This window comes from Vidua macroura, chromosome 24 (assembly GCF_024509145.1).
Source record: "Vidua macroura isolate BioBank_ID:100142 chromosome 24, ASM2450914v1, whole genome shotgun sequence".
Taxonomy (NCBI): Eukaryota; Metazoa; Chordata; class Aves; order Passeriformes; family Viduidae; genus Vidua; species Vidua macroura.
Genome location: NC_071594.1, coordinates 7,451,432 through 7,474,426, shown reverse-complemented (window position 1 = coordinate 7,474,426; position 22,995 = coordinate 7,451,432). Strand labels below are relative to the sequence as shown.

Genomic DNA, 22,995 nt, shown 5'->3' with positions numbered 1-22,995 from the left:
AATTGTTGTGTTTTTTTCCTTCCCCAAAGACTCTTTTTTTCCCCCCCTTTTTTGACTGATGTGCTAAGAATAGACCTTCCTGACTTTGAAACATGCTGTTCTTCGGTGAATGTCACAGCCTTGGATTTAAAAGAGAATGTGACACTTAAAAGGCTTGACAATAGAATGACTTTGTAATTCAGATGATGCTGGAGGAGCCCCTCTCGCTGTGTTCAGTTTGCAGCACGGAGGAGAAGGAGACAGGAGCTGCTGCTGGGTGGAGGACAACACCTCCCACTTGCCCACCCTGGCAAGAAAAGGCAGAGGCAGCTGCTGACAGCTCCTGAAATGCTGCTCCTTTAGCAGCAGTGGGGAAGGAGAGCAGCTCATTGTTGGGAGCTGCAGAAGGGGCGAGCACAGTCCCGAGGCACAGTGGCACTGTCCCCAGTACAGTAACAGGAACATTACAGGACAATACAACAGCAGGACGTGGCTGGGGGGCTGGGGGTGGCACGGGGGGGACAGGAGAGCCCCGAGGGTGAAAATTCAGCAGGGTTCTTCTGGATCTCAGCTTGGGGGAAAGCAAAGGTTCAAAGGGTGGCCTCTCACAAAATGGGGTACCCACAACATCAGGAGAAATGGAAATGCTCAGATGCTGGGGGAAAAAAAGAAAAACCCAGCCCTGCCTGAAGTGCATTTATCATGGAATAGTTAGGTTTGCTAAATGAGCCGAGATGCTGGAGTAGCTGGGAATCCCAGGGGGATTGGCATGGCCTCAGTGCTGCGTTCCACAGGGGCTGCACTGAAGCTGCCAACAAATCCAAACCCTGGGTAATCACAGCGCTTGGTTTCAAGTCTGCAGTAAATGTGCTTCTGACGACTGCAGCCTCTCGGGGTGTTCAATTCATTTCATTTATTATCTGGTGCCCTTTGGCTCCCTGAGAACAAGCAACGTGCTGCAAAAGGCTTGAGGCAGACTTCTCATTCCATCCTGCAGGCTGCAAGCTTCCTGGAGAGAACCAAACACAGATTTAGGCAAGGCGAGGACTACCAGGACAGAATAATTCCGTAGAGCTGCTCCCACATAAGACTCAAATATCGAGCTGCAAACTGCATCCCAGGCTGTGAGAGGGCAGAGGGATCCGTGGGGCGAGGCAGGGAAGTGGCCACGTCGTCTGGGGGGTGAATCCCAGCATCCATCCCAGCTCCAGCAGCAGGCAGGGACGCTGGGCAGGAGAGGAAGGGGATGCAGGGAGCTCTTCCATCTCCTCGGGAGATGGTGGCAGCCGAGGAGGAGGTAACTATGGAGATGCTTAAAAGGGGCTCCAGCCAAAAGGGAGGAAGAGCAGGGACACAAATGTCTGATTGTTCCTCGGGAGGACGGAGGAACAGCCTGTTCCAGAGCCTCGGGGAGCTGCAGCAGCAGCAGAGCAGGGAGGGGATGGTGCTGGGGAAGGCTGAACGCTGGGTTTGTGTCATCCCCGTAGCCGTGAGGAAGACAGCCCACACACCTGTCAATAACCAGGCCATTGGAGTAATTGATTTGCTACAGAGCAGGGGAGTCAGCTTTGAAATGTTCTGTTTTTCAGCTGACACCCTAAATTTTGGAGGTGGGTTACTGAACTTCAGAGCGTGGAAAAGAAGGGCCAGAAAGAGTGAGTGGAGCTGTCTTAGGAGAGCTCAGCAACAGAACATGACTCAGTGCCAGCAGGGGATGGGGTTGGGAACTTAGGGGGAGAGAGAAACAATAAGGTTAAAACTGGAGCTGGCTGACATTTAAAGAACATGTTTTTTTTCAACCAGAATGAATCTGTGTGGAATATGTTTTTGTTGTTGTTGATATCTAACAGTCTTTGACAGGGGGAAAAAAGCTTCTTTATTATTTTTTTTTTAAAGATATTTCATTTTTGCTGGGCTAGGTACCTCTTTCTCTGTTTGGCACATCCCTTAATAGAGTTCAGGGGAAAAAAAACCCAAACAAACAAATTAGCCAGCCAGGAATCCTGCCTCTTTTCTTTCATATCATTGAGGAAAGCAAAATAACATTTTCCATCAGTTCAGCTATTCCAAATTCCCTGAGTCCCAGATTGTATAAGACAAGGAGCTGTCTCCTCTGGAAGGAAGGGCTGAAATCAGTGAGCTCCAGTTTATGGGTTCAGCTCCAAAGCAAAGCCCATACATCCAAATATTAAAGGCTGCTGTCAGCAGTGGCCCAATGCCCAGCTGGAATGCCTTGCCCGCGTATCCAGAAGCTGCTCCGCATTCATTTCCAGTTTCACATCGTGTCTCGGTGGTAGCCAGAACACAGCCTGGAATGTTTAGGCACCGAGTGACCCCCCCAGGGCCCTGCTGGGCCACCTCAGCCCCTGTCCTGGCCGCTGCGTGCCCGGGGCTGTGGCAGCCTCTGGCCAGATGGCCCCGCTCTGTGGCACAGCTGGGAGGATCTGGCACGGCTCACGGGGCCCGCTCCATCCCAGATGTCGAGATAAATGCAGGCTGGAAGCGCCTCTCAAGGAGAGCTGGACCAAAGCATTCCGGGCAGGGAAGCCCTGTCCTGCCCTGGGCTTGGCCTCTGGTGATGGATTCTTTGCTGTTACCTGGATCCTGCAGGGAATGCTTTCCCACCCTGCCCAAATACCCGCCTGGCGTGGGCTGAGCCCCTGCCGGTCCCACCCCGCGGGGATGTCCGAAATCAGGGCCACGGATCCACCGCCGGGGCAGGAAAACGCCCAGAGAGCGGCCGTGAGCTGCGGCCGCTGCTCTGAGCCGGGCAGGGACCGCAGCGGCAGGAGCCTGCCCGCCTGTCCCCGTCCCTGTCACCGCAGGCCGGTGGCACAGCACCTCTGCCCTTCCACAGAGCACGTCCGGCCCTGCCCGTGCCTCCGGCACCTCCGCAGGGGACGAGGGACAGTCAGGAGCCGTCCCAGCAGCGGCGATGCCGGGATGCACAAAGGGGCCGGGACAGGCGGCAACCACGGCAACAACAGGCTTGGGGACAGCGGAGAGCTCCAGCCCCAGGACAGCGCCGGGCAGGGTGCCCAGGAGAGGATTCAAACGGGATTGTCCAGCCCCAGGAGAGAATTCAAACGGGATTGTCCAGCCCAGGAGAGAATTCAAACGGGATTGTCCAGCCCAGGAGAGAATTCAAACGGGATTGTCCAGCCCAGGACAGCCCCAGGCAGAATTGTCCAGCCCCAGGAGAGAATTCAAACGGGATTGTCCAGCCCAGGACAGCCCCAGGCAGAATTGTCCAGCCCCAGGAGAGAATTCAAACGGGATTGTCCAGCCCCAGGAGAGGATTCAAACGGGATTGTCCAGCCCAGGACAGCCCCAGGCAGGATTGTCCAGCCCCAGGAGAGAATTCAAACGGGATTGTCCAGCCCAGGAGAGAATTCAAACGGGATTGTCCAGCCCAGGACAGCCCCAGGCAGGATTGTCCAGCCCAGGAGAGAATTCAAACGGGATTGTCCAGCCCAGGACAGTCCCAGGCAGAATTCTCCAGCCCCAGGCAGGATGGTCCAGCCCAGGAGAGAATTCAAACGGGATTGTCCAGCCCCAGGAGAGAATTCAAACGGGATTGTCCAGCCCAGGACAGCCCCAGGCAGGACAGTCCCCCCACATCTGGCAGCCCAGCTTGCAGCCAGGTGTTGTGGCTGCCAGCACAGGGATGTGAGCAGGGACACGAGTTCTGGAGTCTGCACTCAAGCAGCAGCACAGGAGGGATTTGGGATGGATTTTTCCCCAGTGCAAGAGATCTGTATCACACAGCTCGGGAGCAGGCAGGGGCACTTCCAGCGGGAAAGGCGGCACTGGCACGGCTTTGGTGTCGTGTGAGGAGCTCTGGGCAGCTGTGGCTCCCAGCAAGGAGCACTTGGCTCAGCCAGGGCCGAGATCTCGCACATGGAGAAGGGGATGGAGCTGGGGACAGCCCCTGGCTGCTGCCAGCAGGGACCTGTGCCACAGGTGACACTCCCTGAGCAGGTGCTGGGCAGCACCACCTGAGCCATTCCCTCCCTGCCTGCAGCTGCCACTGCTCCACACCATTAATTAGTGCTCATCCATCAGGGCCAGGGCCTGGCATGTGGCACCAGATCAAACTGTCAATTCCTCCCCCTGAATACTTCATAGCTATTCATTAGGGGTGTGAGCTGTGTGAAAGATGTTATAAAAGCGAGCTCTGAAAACACAGATAAGGAAGGACAGACAGATAAATCACAGGCAGACAGCTGCTCATCATGCTTGGCTTCCAGTGAAACACTGAGCCTTATTTTGGACTAATGCAGAACAGCAGCATCCCTATTAATGATGCAAAAAACATGAGGGACTTTTCTTGTGATTTTTTAAAGTAATAAATTTCTAGACAAGTTCTGACACCCTGATTTGCACCCCATAACAATCCCAGTTATTCCAGATTATTCCCACTACAACTGGGCACCTCTTTAACAACACCCTTGGAGCAATTCTGACCCGAGCTCTAAAAACCTGTTCCAGCATTCATACTGTAAAAAAGTGCACACAGGAATTTCTTTTGGTATTATTTCAAGAAGGGAGAGAGAAAGGAACAGAGGTGGTTTTGTCACTCAGCTGGGCTGGTGCTGTGGGAGCCTCAGCAGAGAGGAAGCTTTGAGTGGCAGCAACTGTGTAAAACACAATTCAGTCAAGGGAAAGGGTCCTTCAAGTCAGTCCTTACACAGAGCAAGGTCTGGCTCTGAGCCTGACTGGGTGCATGAATACACAGACAGCACAGGCTGGAACCCAGGAGGAACTTTCGAAACAGAAGAAAGAATTTCTGAAGCAAATATCCCATAGGAGTGAGAGCTTCACTAAGTCTGAGCCGAGCTTGTCAAGCTCAAGATGAGAATGAACAAGAAGAAGTTTACAGCAGGAGGGGCCCCGTGCTCCAGGGCTGCCACTTTTGCACAGCGTGACCCTTTGAAAGCTCCTCTCTCATCAGCCAGGGTATCTGTGGCTGGTAGAGGCCCAGACCCATTAAACTCCATATTCCATGCATTGTTCTATAAATAGCCTGAACATGATGTTCCTCAGTGTTGGAAAAGATTAAACGATAAAGTTCATTGGAAATGATGTTCTGTTGCTTTAATGGTGCCAAGGGTAAGGTGGCATTAAAAGGAGAGGCACAGAGGAGGAGAGGGGAATCTTTCATCTCTGGAAAGTAATGAAGAGGCCCAAAATAAGATCAAGGTCTGACTGCAAGTGGTTCTATCAAATTATATAGGAATATAATGAGTTCTACACCACCTAATTTCCATATGCAGCTCTATAACATCTCCCCCAAAGCAAAAGTGACAGAATATTTGAACTTGGCTCAAAAGCCATTTAGTGTAAAGGTTTGAGAGGAAGTAAAAATCCAAATGTGCATACTTTGTTTCTTAGAGAAAATAAGAGGTGAAAAGGAGAAGAAAAGGTCCCCCTTAGATCCTGTAGCAGTGCTGGGCTCTGTTTAACTCTACAATCTGCTTGTCACCTTTTCCATCTTCAAAAATCAACCACGTCCTTTCCATCTAGGATTTAAAGTCCAAACCCCAGACAAGCAACAGATGCAGAGAAAAGCAGGAAAATCAAGCACTTGCTGAATGGCTGTGATATTTCACCATGAGAATAAAAACCAGATCCAAAACACTCCACTGATGACTTTGGAGAGCAGCTTCATTTCAGCCTTAAAGGCCCAGTGGTGCTCACCTACTGCAGCAATCACCAGTAGCATTCAAACTATTCATTATTGAGGAATTAGCAGGTAGAACATGGTTAATTGCCTTGAGTAGCTGCATAAGGAAATATGCACACCAGGAAACCTCGTGGCGTGGCTTTAGCAGTGAAGGGAGATGGGAGGTGGCCAGAGCACCTCTCACCTGAGGAAAGGCTGAGGAGGGATGAAGGGACAGCTCAGAGGGGGCTGACTCATGTGTGAATACCCTCAGGTGTGCAGGGTTTGGAGCTCCCCAAAACCACCTGGACACAGGGTGGAGGTGGCGCTGCGCAGTTGGACCAGCTGATCCATGACTGGATGCCAGAGGTCCTCTCCAGCCTCACCCTGAGGGGGGAAATGCTAAAACAGCTCCAGTGCCCAGAGGGAGAAGGGGCTGCAGGGCCTGCAGAGCTCCTGACGTGCAGGTACTGCACTCCCTGCTCGCTCAAGAACAGAAGATCTGGAAAGCTGAAGCTGTCTGGCAAATATGGAATGCTGTCATAGGTTCCAGCTTAATAGTTTTTTATCCCACATAAATCAAGAGTGAGCGTTATCTCCATAAGAGCTGGATGAAAATCATTAATAAATAATAATTAGCTGTTTCCTGAGCCTGCCATCTGGTAAGCATTTCTCCCAGCCAGCAGCTCCTGCTCCCTGCACTTCTCCAAAAAGCAGCAGGATGAACTCAGGCTCTTCTCTCTCCTCTGCCAGTCCCTTTGGGAAGTGCAGACACCCAGGACGCTGCACCCTCCCCACCTGTGCAGGTCTTCACTGCCCTCCTGCTTATTCTGAGCCTCCAGTTTCTTAAAAACCAGCAAAGCCCAGAAGTTACTGAGCCCTGCCTTCCATCCTGCTCTGAGAAACACGTGGGCTCCAAGATAACCAAATTAATCATTCTAACCTGTAAGTGGCTGTCATTAGTATTATTATTTTCATCATATAAATTATCTTCCAGATTAGGTCATATGCATTTTGAGATCCTGTGGTTTCCTAGCAACTCCTCTCCCCATCTCCATGCAGACACAGTGTGCCGTTTGCTTTTCCTTTTTTAGCCTCCTGTGCAGGGGTTATTTCAGTAGCAGTGATCTCAGGCCCGGCCCTGGTGACCTTTAGTCTGTCACATTTGGGGGAGAAGATGCAGAAGACAACCATTCCCCCAGAATGATGTTTGCAGCACGAGGCCAGAGAACCACAGGCCTCCACCTGCACCTCAGTGCCCAGGCCAGGAGCGCTGAGCTCTGCAGGACAGGGATGGCAAAAACGTGCCCACACGTGGTAAAAACTGGCAGAATTTGGAAGATCTTAAACCCTTCTTTACTGTCAGGCTTGATCAAAGTGCCAGAGCCCACAGAGACACAGGACAGGTACCCAAAGACCAGGCAGAGCTTGTGCCACCTGACAGAGCCTCTTTCAGAGAACTCACATTCGCACACAGACACTCACAGAAAAACCTGAGCTGTTGTTTTCAAGTGGTTTCTAGTCCAATGGAGGAAACTGTCTGGAGGGCCAAACCAATTTTAGGCACCAATTTTAATTAACTTCTCTAGCTGAGTTAATCAAGATATCTACCAAATTTAATCACGATGGGGACCCGGAGCTGGGCGCTGCGACGATCCCAGCCAATCCTTTGTGGAAGAGAGCAGGATTAACTTCTGTCCTGCCCCACTGACATTTTTTAAAATAACAACGTCTGTTCTAAACTACAAAAGCTGTGCAGCTTAATTATTTAGATAGCAAGTGGCCCTGTTTCAAAAGGAAAAGGGAACAGACCTCAGACCCATCTCCACTCCACATGGAGTACAGCTATTAATATTTGATCCCCTGCTAGCCTGGAGGCAAAGGGAATAATGTTCATTACAACAGCCTGAGACTGAATCCACTTTAACAACTGACTGGACTGGAGATGAGGATGAACCTTCCCTGCTACAGGTGAGGTCAGTTGGGCACTGGCAATTCCTCCAGCAAAGGAGCTGATATTTTATCAAGCACAGAGAGAAATGGGAACCTTCTGTGTGACCATCAGAGCATCCCTGGAGAAACCACCACTGCCTCCAAAATCCACTGTTAGAGGAGAGAGATCACTGTGAAAAGTAAGGAACAGGCACACAAAGGCACATGCTTGTGTTTAGAAGAAAGCATTTAATGGAAATGGAATTTTCAGGAACAGAGGGACAATGCCATGTACCTGGAAAATGAAATATTGCTTGGTCCCTTATCCCGGCCCCATTCCACAGCAGCAGTCCCCATGGATTTTGTTCCAGGCTACAGCCTAAGGCCAGTCCTTTCCAGGGCCTGGAGCAACACAGCAGCCTGGGAAAGTTCAGAAAAAGTGCAGATCCAATTTCAGTTCTCGTTGTGTTCTCAGCCCGTGCCCTGCCCTGTCCCAGGGCCTTGGCCCAGCACAGGGATCTCACTCTCACCCTGACCAGGAGGCTCAACCTTAAAATGGGACAAGGAAATCTAGGTGAGGTATAGAAAATGAAGCCAATTTCAGATGTCCCCATTTGGGGGGGGTCAAAAAAAGACCTATTTTCCAGGCTGGTCATAGTCTGTGTCACCCAATTAAAGCTGCAGACTTTACCCTGTGCGTGTCTTTGCCTGAGAAATTGTCTGTATGGGCACAAGGTCTTGAGGTTAAACAAAGATTTCAAATGTTTCCAGTACTGAGGGCCAGAGTGGCTCGCACCTGGACGGGGATCGAGCTCCTGCAAGGGCTCCACTCTCTGGACCCACTGCAGGTATTTGCCTCCTGCCTTTCCTCTTCCTACAGCCCCTACCCATTAGCACCTCTAATTAGAAGGGAAAATCACGAGCTCCATGTTATTTAAGGGATTATGCAGCATTTTAAACTACAGCACAATGTAATTATTTTTTAATAGCTGCAGCTATTTAATGTATTTACTTCTAATGGCGTTTGAGTCATAAATTAACAGTAGAAAAAGGCAAATCACTCGACAGAGAAGCAGGCAGCAATTGAAATGAAAAACGAAAATGCTAAAAGGAATTATCAAAAATGATCAAAAAGGAAGAGGAAGGGTGTTAGTTTTTCTTGTTGGCATTATTCTGGACTGCTTCTTATCACCTAAGTTGTCCCCCTGGAGGTGTGTATATTTTGGAGAGAGTTATTTTATCAGATGCCAGTTAATGAAGTGGCAGAGCCACTGCAGGGCCACAGGCCCGCGCTCTCCGAGGGCCCCCTGTCCCTGTGCTGCTGCAGCTCGAGCAGAGCAGGGGACAAGGACACAGCTGAGAGACAAAGAGGGGCTGCAAGGGCCAGGTGAGAAATGGGGGCACCTCACGTGCAGAGCACCCACGGCCCTGCGACCCGAGCACGGCCAGGCCGAGTCTCCAGTGCTCTGCATCTCACCCAAAAGTGACCTTCGGGAAGCACAAAGGGGCCTGCAGCACCCCGTTCTGGTTCCCAGCCCTAACCCCACTGTTTCCCATCCTTAACCCCACTGGTTCTCATCCTTAACCCCACTGGTTCCCAGCCCTAACCCCATTGCTTTCCTAAGCCCACTGCCTTCCTAACCACATTGTTTCTCATCCTTAACCCCACTGTCCCCATCCCTGACCCCACTGTTCCTGACCCCTCTGTCTCTCTCTTGCCCCTCTGTCTCTCTCTGGCCCCCCTGTCTCTCTCTGACCCCCCTGTCTCTCTCTGACCCCCCTGTCTCTCTCTGACCCCGCTGTCTCTCTCTGGCCCCTCTGTCTCTCTCTGGCCCCCCTGTCTCTCTCTGACCCCCCTGTCTCTCTCTGTTGCCCCCCTGTCTCTCTCTGACCCCCCTGTCTCTCTCTGACCCCGCTGTCTCTCCCGCAGAAGGCGCGCCTGGCGCGGATCCGCGTGGCCAAGACGGGCAGCTCCAACGCCTACCTGCACAGCAAGCGCAACGGGCTGCTCAACGAGGCCCTGGAGCTCCCGGTGAGTGCCCAGCACACTGCTGCCCCTGCCTCTGCCCCTGCCTGTGCTCCTGTCCCTGCCCCTGCCTCTGCCCCTGCCTGTGCTCCTGTCCCTGTCCCTGTCCCTGTCCCTGTCCCTGCTCCTGCCTGTGCTCCTGCTCCTGCCCCTGTCCCTGCCCCTGTTCCTGTCCCTGCCCCTGTTCCTGCCCCTGCCCCTGTCCCTGCCCCTGCCCCTGCCCCTGTCCCTGTCCCTGCCCCTGCCCCTGCCCCTGTCCCTGTCCCTGCCCCTGTTCCTGCCCCTGTCCCTGCCCCTGTCCCTGTCCCTGCTCCTGCCCCTGTCCCTGCCCCTGCCCCTCCCTGGTTCCCAGCTCCCCCTTGTCCCCAGCCTGGCACGCAGGGTCACACGTGGGGTCCCACGCGGGTGTGCAGGCACAGCTGGAATCCAGCTGCTGCACTGCAGGGCAGGGAAGGTTTCCCTGAGCCCCTCCCTGAGCTGCACAGGAGCTGCACAGGAGCTGCACGGGAGCTGGCTCTGCAGCCAGAGCAGGCTCACAGCTCCCTGTGACCCTGGCTGTGCCGGAGCTGCTGGGCTGGGCTGATTTACACAGCCCACGCTACAAACACCCACTGCCTCCCATTTCTGTTTTAGAGTCTAATGTGCACTACCTGATCATCTCCAGCCGGACAGGGAAATATTCCCTGGCTCCTGTTCAGGCTGCCTGGTGCTGGGTTTATTTTTAAAGGCCTCCAGAGGCCTCTGGCTGCTCAGGAGGAGGAAAGTTTTAAGTGCTCAGATTGCTCAGCAGAACCAGCAGACACGAGAGGAGGTTATTACATTAAGCCTGATCAACACCAGAGCAGGTATTAGCACATTTCATGGATTTCATTTCAAATAAATCAGTCTTTCATGCACGTGGGGAGCAAAGAGAAAGAGATGAAGAATGATTGAGCCCCAGAGCCACCTAAGAACTCATTTGTGCAGCCTCACTTGGGATCTAATCCTCAGTTTCACTCTCCCTGGGACACATCCCTGCTTTTGTGCCCAGGGAGGAGCAAGAGAGCTGGCACGAGAGCAGAAGGAGCTCTCTGAGGAGCAGCTGAGGGAGCTGGGGGGGCTTTTGCAGCCCCACACTTGTGTGAGGTCACAGCTGAAACCCTCGCAGCCCCTGTGGAAGCTGCTGCCAGGACTGAGCCCAGCCGGGCGGGCTCGGCCCGGGGCAGCACCCGGCTCTGGCTGGGACACAAACCTGGCCCTCTCCAGCTGCGCTGCTCTCGGGGCTCTCCACTCAAGCACTTCTCACCAAGCACAGGTGTGGCAGGTGGGGGGCCCGGAGAGGCTCTGTTCTCCCTCCCAAAGCAAGCTGGATCCTTCTGACACCACCTCCAGCGTTGTCTCCTGCCTGCACATGGCAGCCACGCTCAGGAAATCTGGCCTCGGACCATCTGGCACTGCTGAGCAGCTCAGGAGCAGCTCCTGTGTCAAGTAAAGGCCAGGACTGGTCACACCTATCCCAGAGCTTCATCCCCACACAGGAAAGGCTCAGGACTGGGAAGTCAGCTCTGCTGGGGTTCTGCCATCTATTACCCAGAAACATGCAAAGATTTGACTAAAAATTTAAAATTTCCTTTTAAACTTCAGGTTTCTGATCTTTAAAATTGCCAGGAGAGCTTGGCAGGATCACTCAGTTTGCACTTGATCTTCCAGCCTGTCATCCCAACAAGGATCTCCTCACTCCTCTTGTCAACCAAAACTCCCTGCCAAGAGCACTCAGGGAGGAGCAGCTGGCACACCAGTGCCTAAGTCCAAAACGCACGAGGCTGAGAGAAATATTTGGCTGAATGGGTTCATTTTCTGGCACTTGCCCAAAAATAAGTGGGAAAAGGATCATTTTGGCTAAAAAAAGCTACTGTAGACACAGGAAGGAAAACAGAAACATCTCTAAAGAGGTTCTAGAAGATTTTTTCACCCATTAATAACTAAATTTAGATCTATAGGGGCTCCAGCAGGTTTTCACACGGTTTTCTGGCTGTAACTTCCTTCCTGGTGGGCTTATAGCTCTAAATCATGGAATCCCAGATGGGTTTGGGCCAGAGTCAAGGCCCAACGTGTCTCTCCCTCCCCAGGCAGAGACACTAATTAATTACAGAACTGCAGAGCATCCTTCCCTGCAGGTGTACATGGCCAGCTTAACTCCACGAGGCACGATTTTATGTCCTTCATTTTATGGCAGAGCAACAAACTCTTCTGAAGAGTACAAAATGTGAATGACAGCAAGTCTAGACAGCCAAATTTTTTAAGCTGTAAAAACGGAGAGGAGCACGGCTTGCGTAGCTGCTGTAACAGGCACCAAGACATTCTCTCCATACTGTGCATATTTGTCAGTCAAATTAGTGTCAAGCTGCTGCCCTGCTCGGTGCAGGGCCCGTTTGACACCTTGCCCAGGATCTGTGTGAGCAGCAAGGGGCTGCCCGTGGCCAGGCTGCAGTTCCAGCCCTGTCCCTGCCCCGGGTCCCTGTGCACAGCAGAGGTGGCACCGAGGGGTCCCCGAGCAGGGCCAGCCCCGCGCCGTCCCTGGCTGGGCTCTGCAGCCAGAGCAGCAAACCAGGAGTGGCTGCAGGGCTGAGCTCCCAGCAGCTCCAGCACAGCCACACCACCTCCCAGGGGAGCAGCTCCCCAGCCTGGAGCCTCCAGCACAGGGAGGGGGAGGCAGAGGGGAGGATTCATCCAAAGGATTCACCCAAGGACAGCAGCAGGAAGGAGATCAGCTTCCAGCGGGAGCGCAGGCTCGTGCTCCACAAACGTGTGCATCTGTGGCATTTGCCATCTAGACACGAAGTACTCAGACTGTTTTCTTCTCATTTAGAGGTTTTTTTAGTGGGCTTTATGTCAAAAGTGCTCAAGGGATGGTGAGATCCTTCCCATGGCAGCAGCCTACATATCCTCTTAGCACTAATCTCCTTGTACAGCTGAAATTCCCTTTTAGCTGCAGTGCCAGGAGGTGAATATCCCAGGAACAGAATGCTGGGAGCTCTGGTGCCTTTTCACAAGCCCCAGATAAGCACTGGGCAGGGCCAGTCCAGCCCCTGAACCAGTTCACCAGGGCCCACTGATGGAGCACTAAAATCAAGGCAAAGTGGAAGAATTTTGGATTTCAGAACTGACACCACGGCGAGCTGCAGCCTCCCCCCAAGCAACCAGCAGCTCCCTGAATGTCTTCCAAGAGCAAACTGAATGGCAACTGGCATCAAAGCCTTGCCAAACTGGCATCCCTGCTCAAAGAGCAGAGCTCTCCTTCCCCCAGCAGCTCTTCGTTGCAGCCAGACTCTTCTGCTGAAGACCCAGATTTGGTTTGCCTGCAGTAACCAGGAGCCACTGATGCAGAAGCTCTGTCTGCAGGATCCCTTTCCTCAGCACTGCTCCCAGAATGCCAGAAGCCTGGGATGTTGGCCCTGGCCCTGGCCAGCAGTTCTGCAGATCTCGTGCCCGCTTCCCAGCTGGCTCCTGCCCAAAGAAGACAAGGTGCAGGTGCCAGTCCCTGAGAGCCCAGCTCATTCCTGGTCGCTGCCATCCCCGAGCCCTTTCCCTCAGGGCCAAGCCCAGCCCTGAGGTGGAAGGCAGAGGAGAGGCTGGGCTGTGCTGCCAACACTGAAGTGCCTTGGCTCTCCTGGGGAGCTGGGGAAGCTCTGTCTTGGCTTCCCATTCGATTTCCTCTCAGGCAAATCCTCATAAAAAGATACCGTCTGCAATATGTGCTCCTTCTCTCTCTTTTCCCAGTGTTTTAGTGCAGCATCATCTCTGCTTTAGGGCTCCCAAGGACCTCCATGGCAAATATTCCAACCCAGACTTCAGTGGAGTCAGTCATCTCAGCAGGAGCCAGCAGGACCTGCTGGATGTGTTACCTCATCAGGAGGATTGTTAATAAGAAAAATGGAACTGATTTCTTTTTTTTAGGCCACTTCTAAAAATACGTCTGGGAATGTTCATCTTCCAAAACAACAGCAACAAAAAATCCATAACCTGCCTAAGATGCATTCCCACAGGAATCTATTAATTCTGTGTTCAGGAAGCCAGCTCCCTTAATGTACCACTTCGGCTGTGTTTTGGCACCTGTCAGCTCAGAGTTATCCCTCCACTTAAGGATCACAGCAGCAGCCTGGGAACGGCATCCAGAGCAGGCACTTGCAGGGCAGCAGTGGGACTCAGGGGTGTATTTAAATGCAGTGCTTTAACCACGGCTGAATTCGATCCCCTCGAGAGCAACAAGCAATGTCTTGGCAGGATGTTCTGCCACCCGTTTCCTCTCCTGAGCAGCCAGATCCTGAGCAGCCTCTCAAGCCATGCACATCCAGTTTCTCCTTTCAGATTTAGGCATTGCAGGCCGCCCCTTACTGCTGAGGCACTGGAGACATCTCACAGCACCCAATTGCTGCTGTAATGCACGTCACTGCCTGTGAGAGAGCTCATCCTCAAAGGCACAGCACAGATTCAGGTGTGCTGAAATCACAGAGCAGGACTCGAGCAGCAGCAAGAGAACATCCTTGAGCCCCGAGCACTGACTGTGCCCCTCCTGCTGAGACTCAGAAGCTTGGCAGTGGCACAGAGTGCCAAGGGCCAGCCCTGCCCAGGGCAGCAGGACAGCTTTGCTTTGCCCCCTAGCACAGGCCGGGGATGTCTGCTGGCATTCGAATGTCACAGCAAGCTTAGCAGGCTCACTGCATTTTGGAAAAGCAGCACAGATTCCTTTTCCTTTCCTTTTCCTTTCCTTTTCCTTTCCTTTTCCTTTCCTTTCCTTTTCCTTTCCTTTTCCTTTCCTTTTCCTTTCCTTTCCTTTTCCTTTCCTTTTCCTTTCCTTTTCCTTTTGCCTCCTGGCTCCTGAGCCTGACGTGGTAAGCCAGCAGCCCCTCCTGCATTTCCTCCCTTGCTATGGAATGCCTAGGAACACACAGGCCTTGAAGCAAATCTGAGTCCACCTGGCTGGACAAGCGAAATCATTAAGGAAAAAAGCTGAGGAAACTTCCTGAGAGTCAGGAGAAAGGCCTGGCAGCACTGAAATTATCATCCTTCCCCCTGGGACAGCTCCTGCTGGTGCTGCTGCTTCTGGTTGTTCTCCTGGCTTTACACCTGTCTGGGTTTTGTTCCCTCCTCTTTCTGTGGCCATTCAGGGATCCACCGAAGAGGAGCAGCACATGACTAAAGGCACCTCCTTAATCGAAAGCCAACACCACCATCTGCTGCACTGCCTGGAAAAAACAACCGTAAGTACCAGCACAGCCCTGCCCGGCCAGGGCGCCCCGGGGAGCCGATTTCACACGGGGGGCTCCAGGGCACCCTGGCACACTCCCTCCAGGGCTGGCACTCACCCGGGGCTCCCCAGAACACTCTGCAGAGGGTTAAACGCGCTTCTGTCTGTGCATGATAACGATCATTCCTGTGCAGGGGGACACAGATGGGATTGTCTGCTGCCCTCAGCCCCCCCCGCACGGAGCCAGCAGCAGCTTCTCAGTCCAGTTCCTCTGAACACACCTAAATTTCAGCGAGGGGTTAGGGAGATCTCGGAGTAAGAAGTTTCATTTCTTCAGTGCTCCCGAAAGCCCCAAAGTGCATTTCCCTTCAGGCACACATCACACCCCCTTCACTGGGGCTGAGCAGCGCCAAGGGACAGCTCTGCTGCCTCGGGAGGAAGATGCTGCTGGGGACTCCCAGCCACAGCCCGGTACCAGCGCCCAGGGGCTGGGAAAAATAACCTTTAGCCCTGGGGATGGCTCAGAGAGGATGAGCTCTGTTCGAGGGCTTAAAGGTTGCACACATCTCTTCTGGTTGCGAGGGCAGGTGATTTATCTCAAAGCCAGTTTGTGCAGCATGACTTTTCTGTTTGCATCCTGCAAGGTGTTGGGAGCGAGAGTTTTATTTTGCATTGGTGACTGATTGTGTATGCAGAAGTCTTTGGGAACATTTCAGATATTTATTTGATACGTTTTGCTTCCAGGTTTTTATAAAAGGTTCTGCAGTAAAGGAACACATTATCTATACCATGATTCATTCTAGGGAGACACTTGAAATATTCATGCCTTTTTCTATCTGCATCCATCATCAAATGTACTTTTGATTTCTGACTTGCGAGGGTTTCTTTTAGACAAATCACCTTCACTTCCATAGTTTGGCTTGTGCTGGAATAGCAGCACTGAGGCCTCAGAGATACACTGGAAGAAGCTGAGTAATTAATTACAGTGACCTGAGCCCGAGGAGCTCTAAGGGTCCCCGTGCCAAGGGCAGGGAACTGATTCTTCCTGTATCGATGGCTACTGGATTTGTTTGACACAACTCATCCTGCCTTGATTTCAATGTTACATTACCAGCAGATATTTCACAACCTGACTCTTCAGTTTAAAACTTTCTGCCTAAAACCTTCGGTGCTGCGACCCGTATTTCCCAAAGGCACTTTCATTTGAACACGTGAGCAGGTTGGCTGAAGCAGACAAAAGCTGAGAGCCCTGCCTGCAGGTTCTGTCCTTCCGAAGGGCTCACAGAAATCCTGACCCGTGCAGGGGCAGCTGAGCATCTCCGGGGCTGCACGAGCTGCTCCATCTCTCAGGAGCAAGTAACGGGCCAAAGTGTGCCCTAACTTGGGGTGTGGTGCCCTAATTTGGGGTGTGGTGCCCTAATTAGTGGGTGTGGTACCCTGGCTCTGGCAGCCCACCACACTGACAAAGGCTGGCCACTTCCAGCTCACAAAGCTGCTCAGACAATGAGTCACAGGGACTGAAAATGTTCCAATTGCTCCTCTTTTTCAGCAAACAGTGGCAGTAACAGTGATACTTGAATTTTGATCAAAACTCAGAAGGAGAATCTGCACGAAGGGGTTTTCCCTCGTGTTTTTCTTGGCCAGTTATTGCCATGGTGTAGCACCAAATCAGACAGCAGGTTTGGATTCTGGTCTGGAGTTATCAGGCCAGAAAGTGCAATGGGTTTGTGTGGAGGTCCTGCACTTCACCTAATCTATTAAAACACCGTGCAACAGGAAATTTAACTTGCAGTAAAAGCATTTTTAAACACTGAAGAGTCATTTTGTGAGCAAGTTGCAGGAATGGAATGAGGAATGTACCATGGTTGTAAGCTTGTTTCAATGGGCAATTCACCCTTCTGAAAGCAGGCAGAGGATTCTCAAAGTACATTATTTATTGGCCTGGTCTCTGGGTTGTCACTGGCACACACTTCCAGCTGAGTGGCTGTGAATGGTCACAGATCTGCTGTGTCAGATGACGAAGTGACCCTGGAGTACTTGTAGCTGCCACAACAGAGATTACTTTGTCATATTCCCACAGCAGATGGAGTTGGTTCAAACAAAAGGAGTTTTTTTTCCCTCTCATTCCAACTCCCAGATTGATTCTGGACATTCACATGCCTTATTTTGTCCAAGTGCTGAGTGCCTTGAGCCCAGTCCTTCAACCCAAACCCTTCTTCTGTGTTTTCACAGAGTTTGATCAAACCCCACTGGTGACACAACAGCAAAACGATCCCAGTCTGTGATCTGTGAACCAGCAGCTGAAGCCTGGTTGGCCTCTGCCTTTGGCTCTCAAAGAATCAAAGCAATAACGTTGTTTTGTTCTGGGTTTTGTTCTGTTTCCATGAACTCAAAAGCTGAATTGTCAGAAGGGTTCTGGTTGAGGGGCCTGAGAGAAGGAAGGTTCTGTTGCCCATTCAAACTTGAGCTGGAATGCTGAGGCGAGAGATGCAGTGCTGGGACTAAACTTCTGGATGCTGGAATGGACAATGAATTGTGTTTTTATCTTCTGTTGGCATGTTGTCCCGTAGGGATTGTCCTATCTTGTGGATGATCCCCTGTTATCTGTACGAACTTCCACCATCAAGGTATTTCCTTTTCAATTCGATCTGTTTTCTCTGTGGTCTCTGTGACGTGTCTGGACAGTGTTTGCTTTCTTCTCCTTCTGCTCCTGTGCTGGGGAGTTTGTGCACGTGGCTCCCTTTGGCTTTCCAGTGCTCTTGTTCCCTGTGGCAGTTGTTACTTGTCCCAGTGGGATCTGGTGGCTGCCTTCAGCATGGTTGTTTTTGTTTCCCATCTTTTCTGAAGCCGACAGGGTCTGGATGAGGTCTGTTCCCTCTACCTGGCTGTTCTTAGCCACACATATGAGTTCTTTCTTTCAGGATTTCTTGTTCCTTACCACAAAAGCTCTTTACAGATTCAGCTTTCTGAATTTCCTTCTCCCTGAACACTTCCCCCTCTTCACTGCTGTTTATTCCCCCAGCTCATGCACTGCAGGGGTGCTTTGAACCCAAAGCCAATGCAAGCATTGAGTTCTGTGGCCAGGTGATCATCCAAATAAAACACAGTCCTGCCCCCAGGCATAAAGAAAAGGAGCGTGAGCTCCTTTGGGGTTTCATAACCACGTGGCATTCCAGACTTTTTGAGACCGTTCTGGAATCCAGACAAAAGATGAGCAGAAATTGAAGCCCTGTGGACCTGAGCGCAGCAGACTGACGGGCTCAGGCCGTGTGAGCAGCGACGCCCTCCCGCTTCTCTCACTGCAACAGCTCCTCTTGTTTCCCTGCTGACACGGGAGAGCGAAGTCTCCCCCGGCTGCAGTGAGGGCAGGGTCCTTTCCTTCAGGATCCGCCCGGGGCAGCGCTTGGCAGGCGCACAGGCAGAGAACTCTCCCGCAGCGCCGGGCCGGCACCGCGCCGGGCCGGCCGTGTCCCCGGCGGTGACAGCTCTGCTTCTCCCCGCCAGAACCACGAGTTCATCGACGAGCAGCTCTTCGAGCAGAACTGCATGGAGAGCTCCATGCAGAACTACCCCTCGTCCCGGAGCCCCTCGCTGTCCAGCCACCACGGGCTGAGCACGTCCTGCTGCTCGCGGCGCCACAAGAAGACCACGCACCTGCCCAACTCCAGCGTGCCGGCCACGCGCCTGCGGAGCATGCAGGAGCTCAGCACCATCCACATCCAGTGCAGCGAGCAGCCCTCCCTCACCACCAGGTACGCGGGGGCGTGGGCCCGGCCGTGCCAGGCGGGGGCTGCAGGGCTGGCAGGGCTGTGCCCAGTGTGGGGCTGGCAGGGCTGGCAGGGCTGTGCCCAGTGTGGGGCTGGCAGGGCTGTGCCCAGTGAGGGGCTGGCAGGGCTGGCAGGGCTGTGCCCAGTGTGGGGCTGGCAGGGCTGGCAGGGCTGTGCCCAGTGTGGGGCTGGCAGGGCTGTGCCCAGAGTGGGGCTGGCAGGGCTGGCAGGGCTGGCAGGGCTGGCAGGGCTGTGCCCAGTGTGGGGCTGGCAGGGCTGTGCCCAGCTGTGCCCAGCTGCAGGGCTGGCAGGGCTGTGCCCAGTGAGGGGCTGGCAGGGCTGGCAGGGCTGTGCCCAGCTGTGCCCAGGGCTGGCAGGGCTGGCAGGGCTGTGCCCAGTGAGGGGCTGGCAGGGCTGTGCCCAGCTGTGCCCAGGGCTGGCAGGGCTGTGCCCAGCTGTGCCCAGGGCTGGCAGGGCTGGCAGGGCTGTTCTCCAGCCAGGGGCAGGGGCTGGTGGCAGCATCTTCGTCTCCCCCCCAGAGATGCCCCAAGGGAAGGCTCCCGGCTCTCCTGGGAAGAAGGAGGTTAAAGGCAGACTCCAGTGCAGCTTGGAAGGGGGATATCAGGAAAAGGTTCTTCCCCAGAGGGTGGTAGGCACGGAACAGGCTCCCCTGGAATGGGCACGTTGGCAAAAGCAGTGGGCCAGCAGTGTCTGTGAGCCAAAGCTGTTGGAGGGCCGATGGCCTCCCTGGGACACTCCACTGATTTGCATTGTCCAAAAGTCTAAGCTGCCACTCTAAGCATCACTGGGAAGCAAATAAGAGGAATTTCACAATGGTGTCTTAGTAGTTGTGACCTAAAAAGCCATAAAGGACACAGGTAAAGTGTCCCTTCATGGAAAATGTTTAAAATTTCATTTTATACATAAATTGCTGAAAAATAATCATTTATTCACCGTATAATTCCTGCAAATATTAAATTACTTTCTAAATCCCCCTCAGCCCAATAAGTTTTTTGTGCACCAGGGCTAGTTTTGAATGTCCCATTCCTCTTCTCCCCACTCCTGTCAGAGGGATGTAGAAACCGAAACAAAGCTGCCTTTAGGGCAGCAAGTGATTACTTGGTGCCAGAAGGGCATTTCAGAGCATGAATTATGAATGAATAAGCACAAAACAAGTCTCCAGCTCTTTCAGTTTCAATATGACAATGTTTTAAACCAGCACCTGAAGCAGTAATTCAGGGGAATGTCAACTGTTCTGGGTGCTAAATCAGATGCCGGTGATATTTTAAATGTCAACACTTATTTCACTTGCTTACCAAACTGGGCAAGGATGGAGAGAGAAAAAAAAGCTTTTCAGTTATTTTTCATGTGGAATGCAACCAGCTGGGTGTACTGGTTACCACTGGCAGAAGCACCCAGGCCCTGGGGCTGCCCCACTCTCAGCTTGTGCCCGAGGCATCGGAGTGGGATCTGTTCCTGGATGTTTGAGGGATCAGAAACCATCCCCGGGTGAGTCACTCCGAGATAACAGCAGCCACAGCTTCCCAACTGGGAGCTTTACATTCTGAAAGGACAGGCCTTGTGTCGAAAATGAACATGTTGGGCTGGTAATAGCAGACTCCTGTAGCTGTGCAGATGCACAGAAATCAACCTATCATTTTCCCCCTGTAATTAATTATAGGATGCAATTGATGCAGATCTAATAAGAATGCTCCCAGCTGTCACATCCTTCAAACTACTGCAGAAAGAAATAAAAGAGAAAAGATCAAGGGACGGTGAATATGAAAGAGGTATTTGAAATGCAAGAAAGACATCATCTTTCTCAGAAAGAACTACCTGTGCTCTGAAAAGATGCACTACACAGGCCAGTGTATTTAGATGTCATTTTAAATAAACTAGAATTATGCAAGAAGGAAAATGGAAACAGAACAATTTGCCCCGTGAAAAGCTGTCTCCTGACCAGGGGGAACATTACCAAAGCTTGGTGTAATCTGTGTAGACATAAATGGTGCCTTGCAGGAACAGGGGGATGTTTAAGTGGAGTCTTTGAATATTTCAGCTGAATAAGATCCCGATTAAGAACCACAACCGTTCCCATCCTTTCTACCGCCTCGTTTGGAGAAACAAGCCAAGCGCTAAATTTGTTTTCCAGTCGTTCCAGCCTCAACATGAAATCGGATGATGGGCTGAGACCGAACTGCAAAGCCGCCCAGATCACCACAGCCATCATCAGCATCCCCACGCCGCCGGCGCTGACGCCCGAGGGCGAGAGCAGACCCGGCCCGGGCAGCCCCGGCCAGGGCACGAACGTTCCCAGCGCGGCCACCGCCAACATCGTCAAGGTCTCCGCCTTGTGAGCCGAGCCCGGCCGGGAGCGGCGGGGGCCCCGCGGTGCCTCCCTGCCCGGCGTGTGCCACCGGGCGGGCACAGGGCAGCGCCCCGGGCAGGGCCGGGCTGCCGCGGCACCGCGGGCAGGAGGGGAAGGGAAGGGAAGGAAGGGAAGGGAAGGGAAGGGCTGCAGGAGGAGAGCGCCGCGCCGAGAGCGAGCCGTGCCCCGGCACCTGCACGGGCGGAGGGAGGAAGCGGCGGCGAGCAGAGGCACGGACAAACGGGAACATAACACTGTGTATCGCAGCACCTTTTTAAAGGTTTTTAATGGATAATATTTATTCATGAGGAAATGACTGAAAAGGTGAAAAACAATAGATTTTGTGATTTTTTTTTTTTTCTTCATGGAGCAGAACCTTTAAACCAACCAAAATTTCACCTTTTTTTTTTTTTTTTTTTTTTTTTTTTCTTTTATAGGGAAAGATTTAGACAAAAGAAGCCACCTGTCACGGCAGTCCCCTCATCGCTGTGTGTGTGAGTGTGAGTGTGCAGAGCCACCCGAGGGCACGGCCCTGCCAGGGTGGTGGCCAGCAGGAGCCCAGGTGTGCCAGCCCCCCGGGCACACCCACACCCACACACACACCTCCCTCCCTGGATGCCATCCCCAATTTAGACTATTTTGTACCCGCCTTTCAGGTCAATACAGTGCAATTGCAAACAGTGTGTTTGTCTGCTAATTATTGTCTGTGGAAACATATTTGTGGAGAAAAACAAAAACAAGAACAACAACAAAAAAAGAAGACAGGCTTTAGTAGAGTTTTAGTCCCACCTGGGTATCTGCTTTCTATTTTTGTTATCACTTACTTGTAAGAGTGTGACTAGACTACAGTTCTGTATTTTTAAAAAGAAAAAAAAAAAAAAGGTAGGATTCTTTTTTAATACTGTGCACACAAATGGCAAAGAATGAAAGCACTGAACTCAACTGCATCAAGCGTTCCTGAGTCTAACAGAGGTTCCTGGTAATGTATGCCCATGCTTTTTACCTTTTGGTTCCTATAGAGAAATTCCTTTGCTAGCACTGGACGTGTAACCCGTTGTAAATAGTAGCCAAATAATGTCTGGATTTATACTTGATAATAATTAACCCCAGAGCCAAATATCTTGCATGGACAGAGAGGTATTTGGCTTTTTCACAGTCTTAGGGCTCCAGTTGTCCCATCCATGGCTCCTGGGCTGCATTGATTTTGGGGATAGACAAGGTCAGCAATTTCAGCTCTCCAGGCCCAGCACAGGATCTGCCTGAGGAGGGGGAGCAGGACTGGAGGTTGAAAACATTTGCTCATGTGTTGGTACAGACAGCATTTTCTATCCACAGTTCCACACTTCGTTTGGGAGAAGCCTCATCATGAACTAACAGCTAACCAAAAACTGGAGAACACTGTGTGGTGCTGCCAGGTACCTCATCCTGGCACCGACACCTTCCTAGGAAGGATCCTCAGAGGAAATTCGTGGCCTGAAACACAACTGATCCCCTGCCATGAGGAACTCCTTCCTGCCACTCTGCCCTCCTGGAGTCCCCTTTTCCAGGGGGATCCACGAAGGGCAGAGTGAGGAACACCCCCTGCCCTGTCCCACCCTGGCTGGCCCCTGGTCCTGCACAAACCTCTCCAAGGCCCATGCACTCCCCCCAAAGCCCAGAGGGAACAGGGGAAGATCCCAATCCCGTCCTGAGCAGGGATTTTTACCCACACCAGAGTTAGAGGAACAGCTCAAAGAGTGTTTGAGGCTGCTTCAGCAAAGGGATGATTTTTTTATTTTTTTTTTTAGCGTCTGTCATAACCTCTCCCGATGTAATATTTATCTGCACATATACACACACATATAACTAATTACAGACACATACATGTATAGATAATTACTGCTGATTACACATACGAGCTGCACCCTGCTTTGGCAGCACTCCTGCTGTGAGCAATGGCTGATGCATTAACTCCAAACCCTCCTTAGAATCCTACAACATCCCAGGAACCCTAGGGCTATGGCTGAGCCTCCAGTAGCTGCACCAGCTCCC

General features: G+C 52.2%; 1 protein-coding gene across 2 annotated transcripts in view; it reads left to right on the top strand.

The window, feature by feature from the left end:
* Positions 1 to 21,645, top strand: part of KCND3 (potassium voltage-gated channel subfamily D member 3) — a 101,856-nt gene extending 80,211 nt beyond the window's left edge. For both annotated transcript variants that reach the window (XM_053998416.1, XM_053998417.1), the window contains exons 4-8: positions 9,507 to 9,608; positions 14,750 to 14,842; positions 17,400 to 17,456; positions 18,334 to 18,581; positions 20,749 to 21,645. In XM_053998416.1, coding sequence (XP_053854391.1) covers positions 9,507 to 9,608; positions 14,750 to 14,842; positions 17,400 to 17,456; positions 18,334 to 18,581; positions 20,749 to 20,953 — 705 coding nt within the window. In that variant the 3' untranslated portion in view covers positions 20,954 to 21,645. The remainder of the gene's footprint in view (positions 1 to 9,506; positions 9,609 to 14,749; positions 14,843 to 17,399; positions 17,457 to 18,333; positions 18,582 to 20,748) is intronic.
* Positions 21,646 to 22,995: the final 1,350 nt, after the last annotated feature.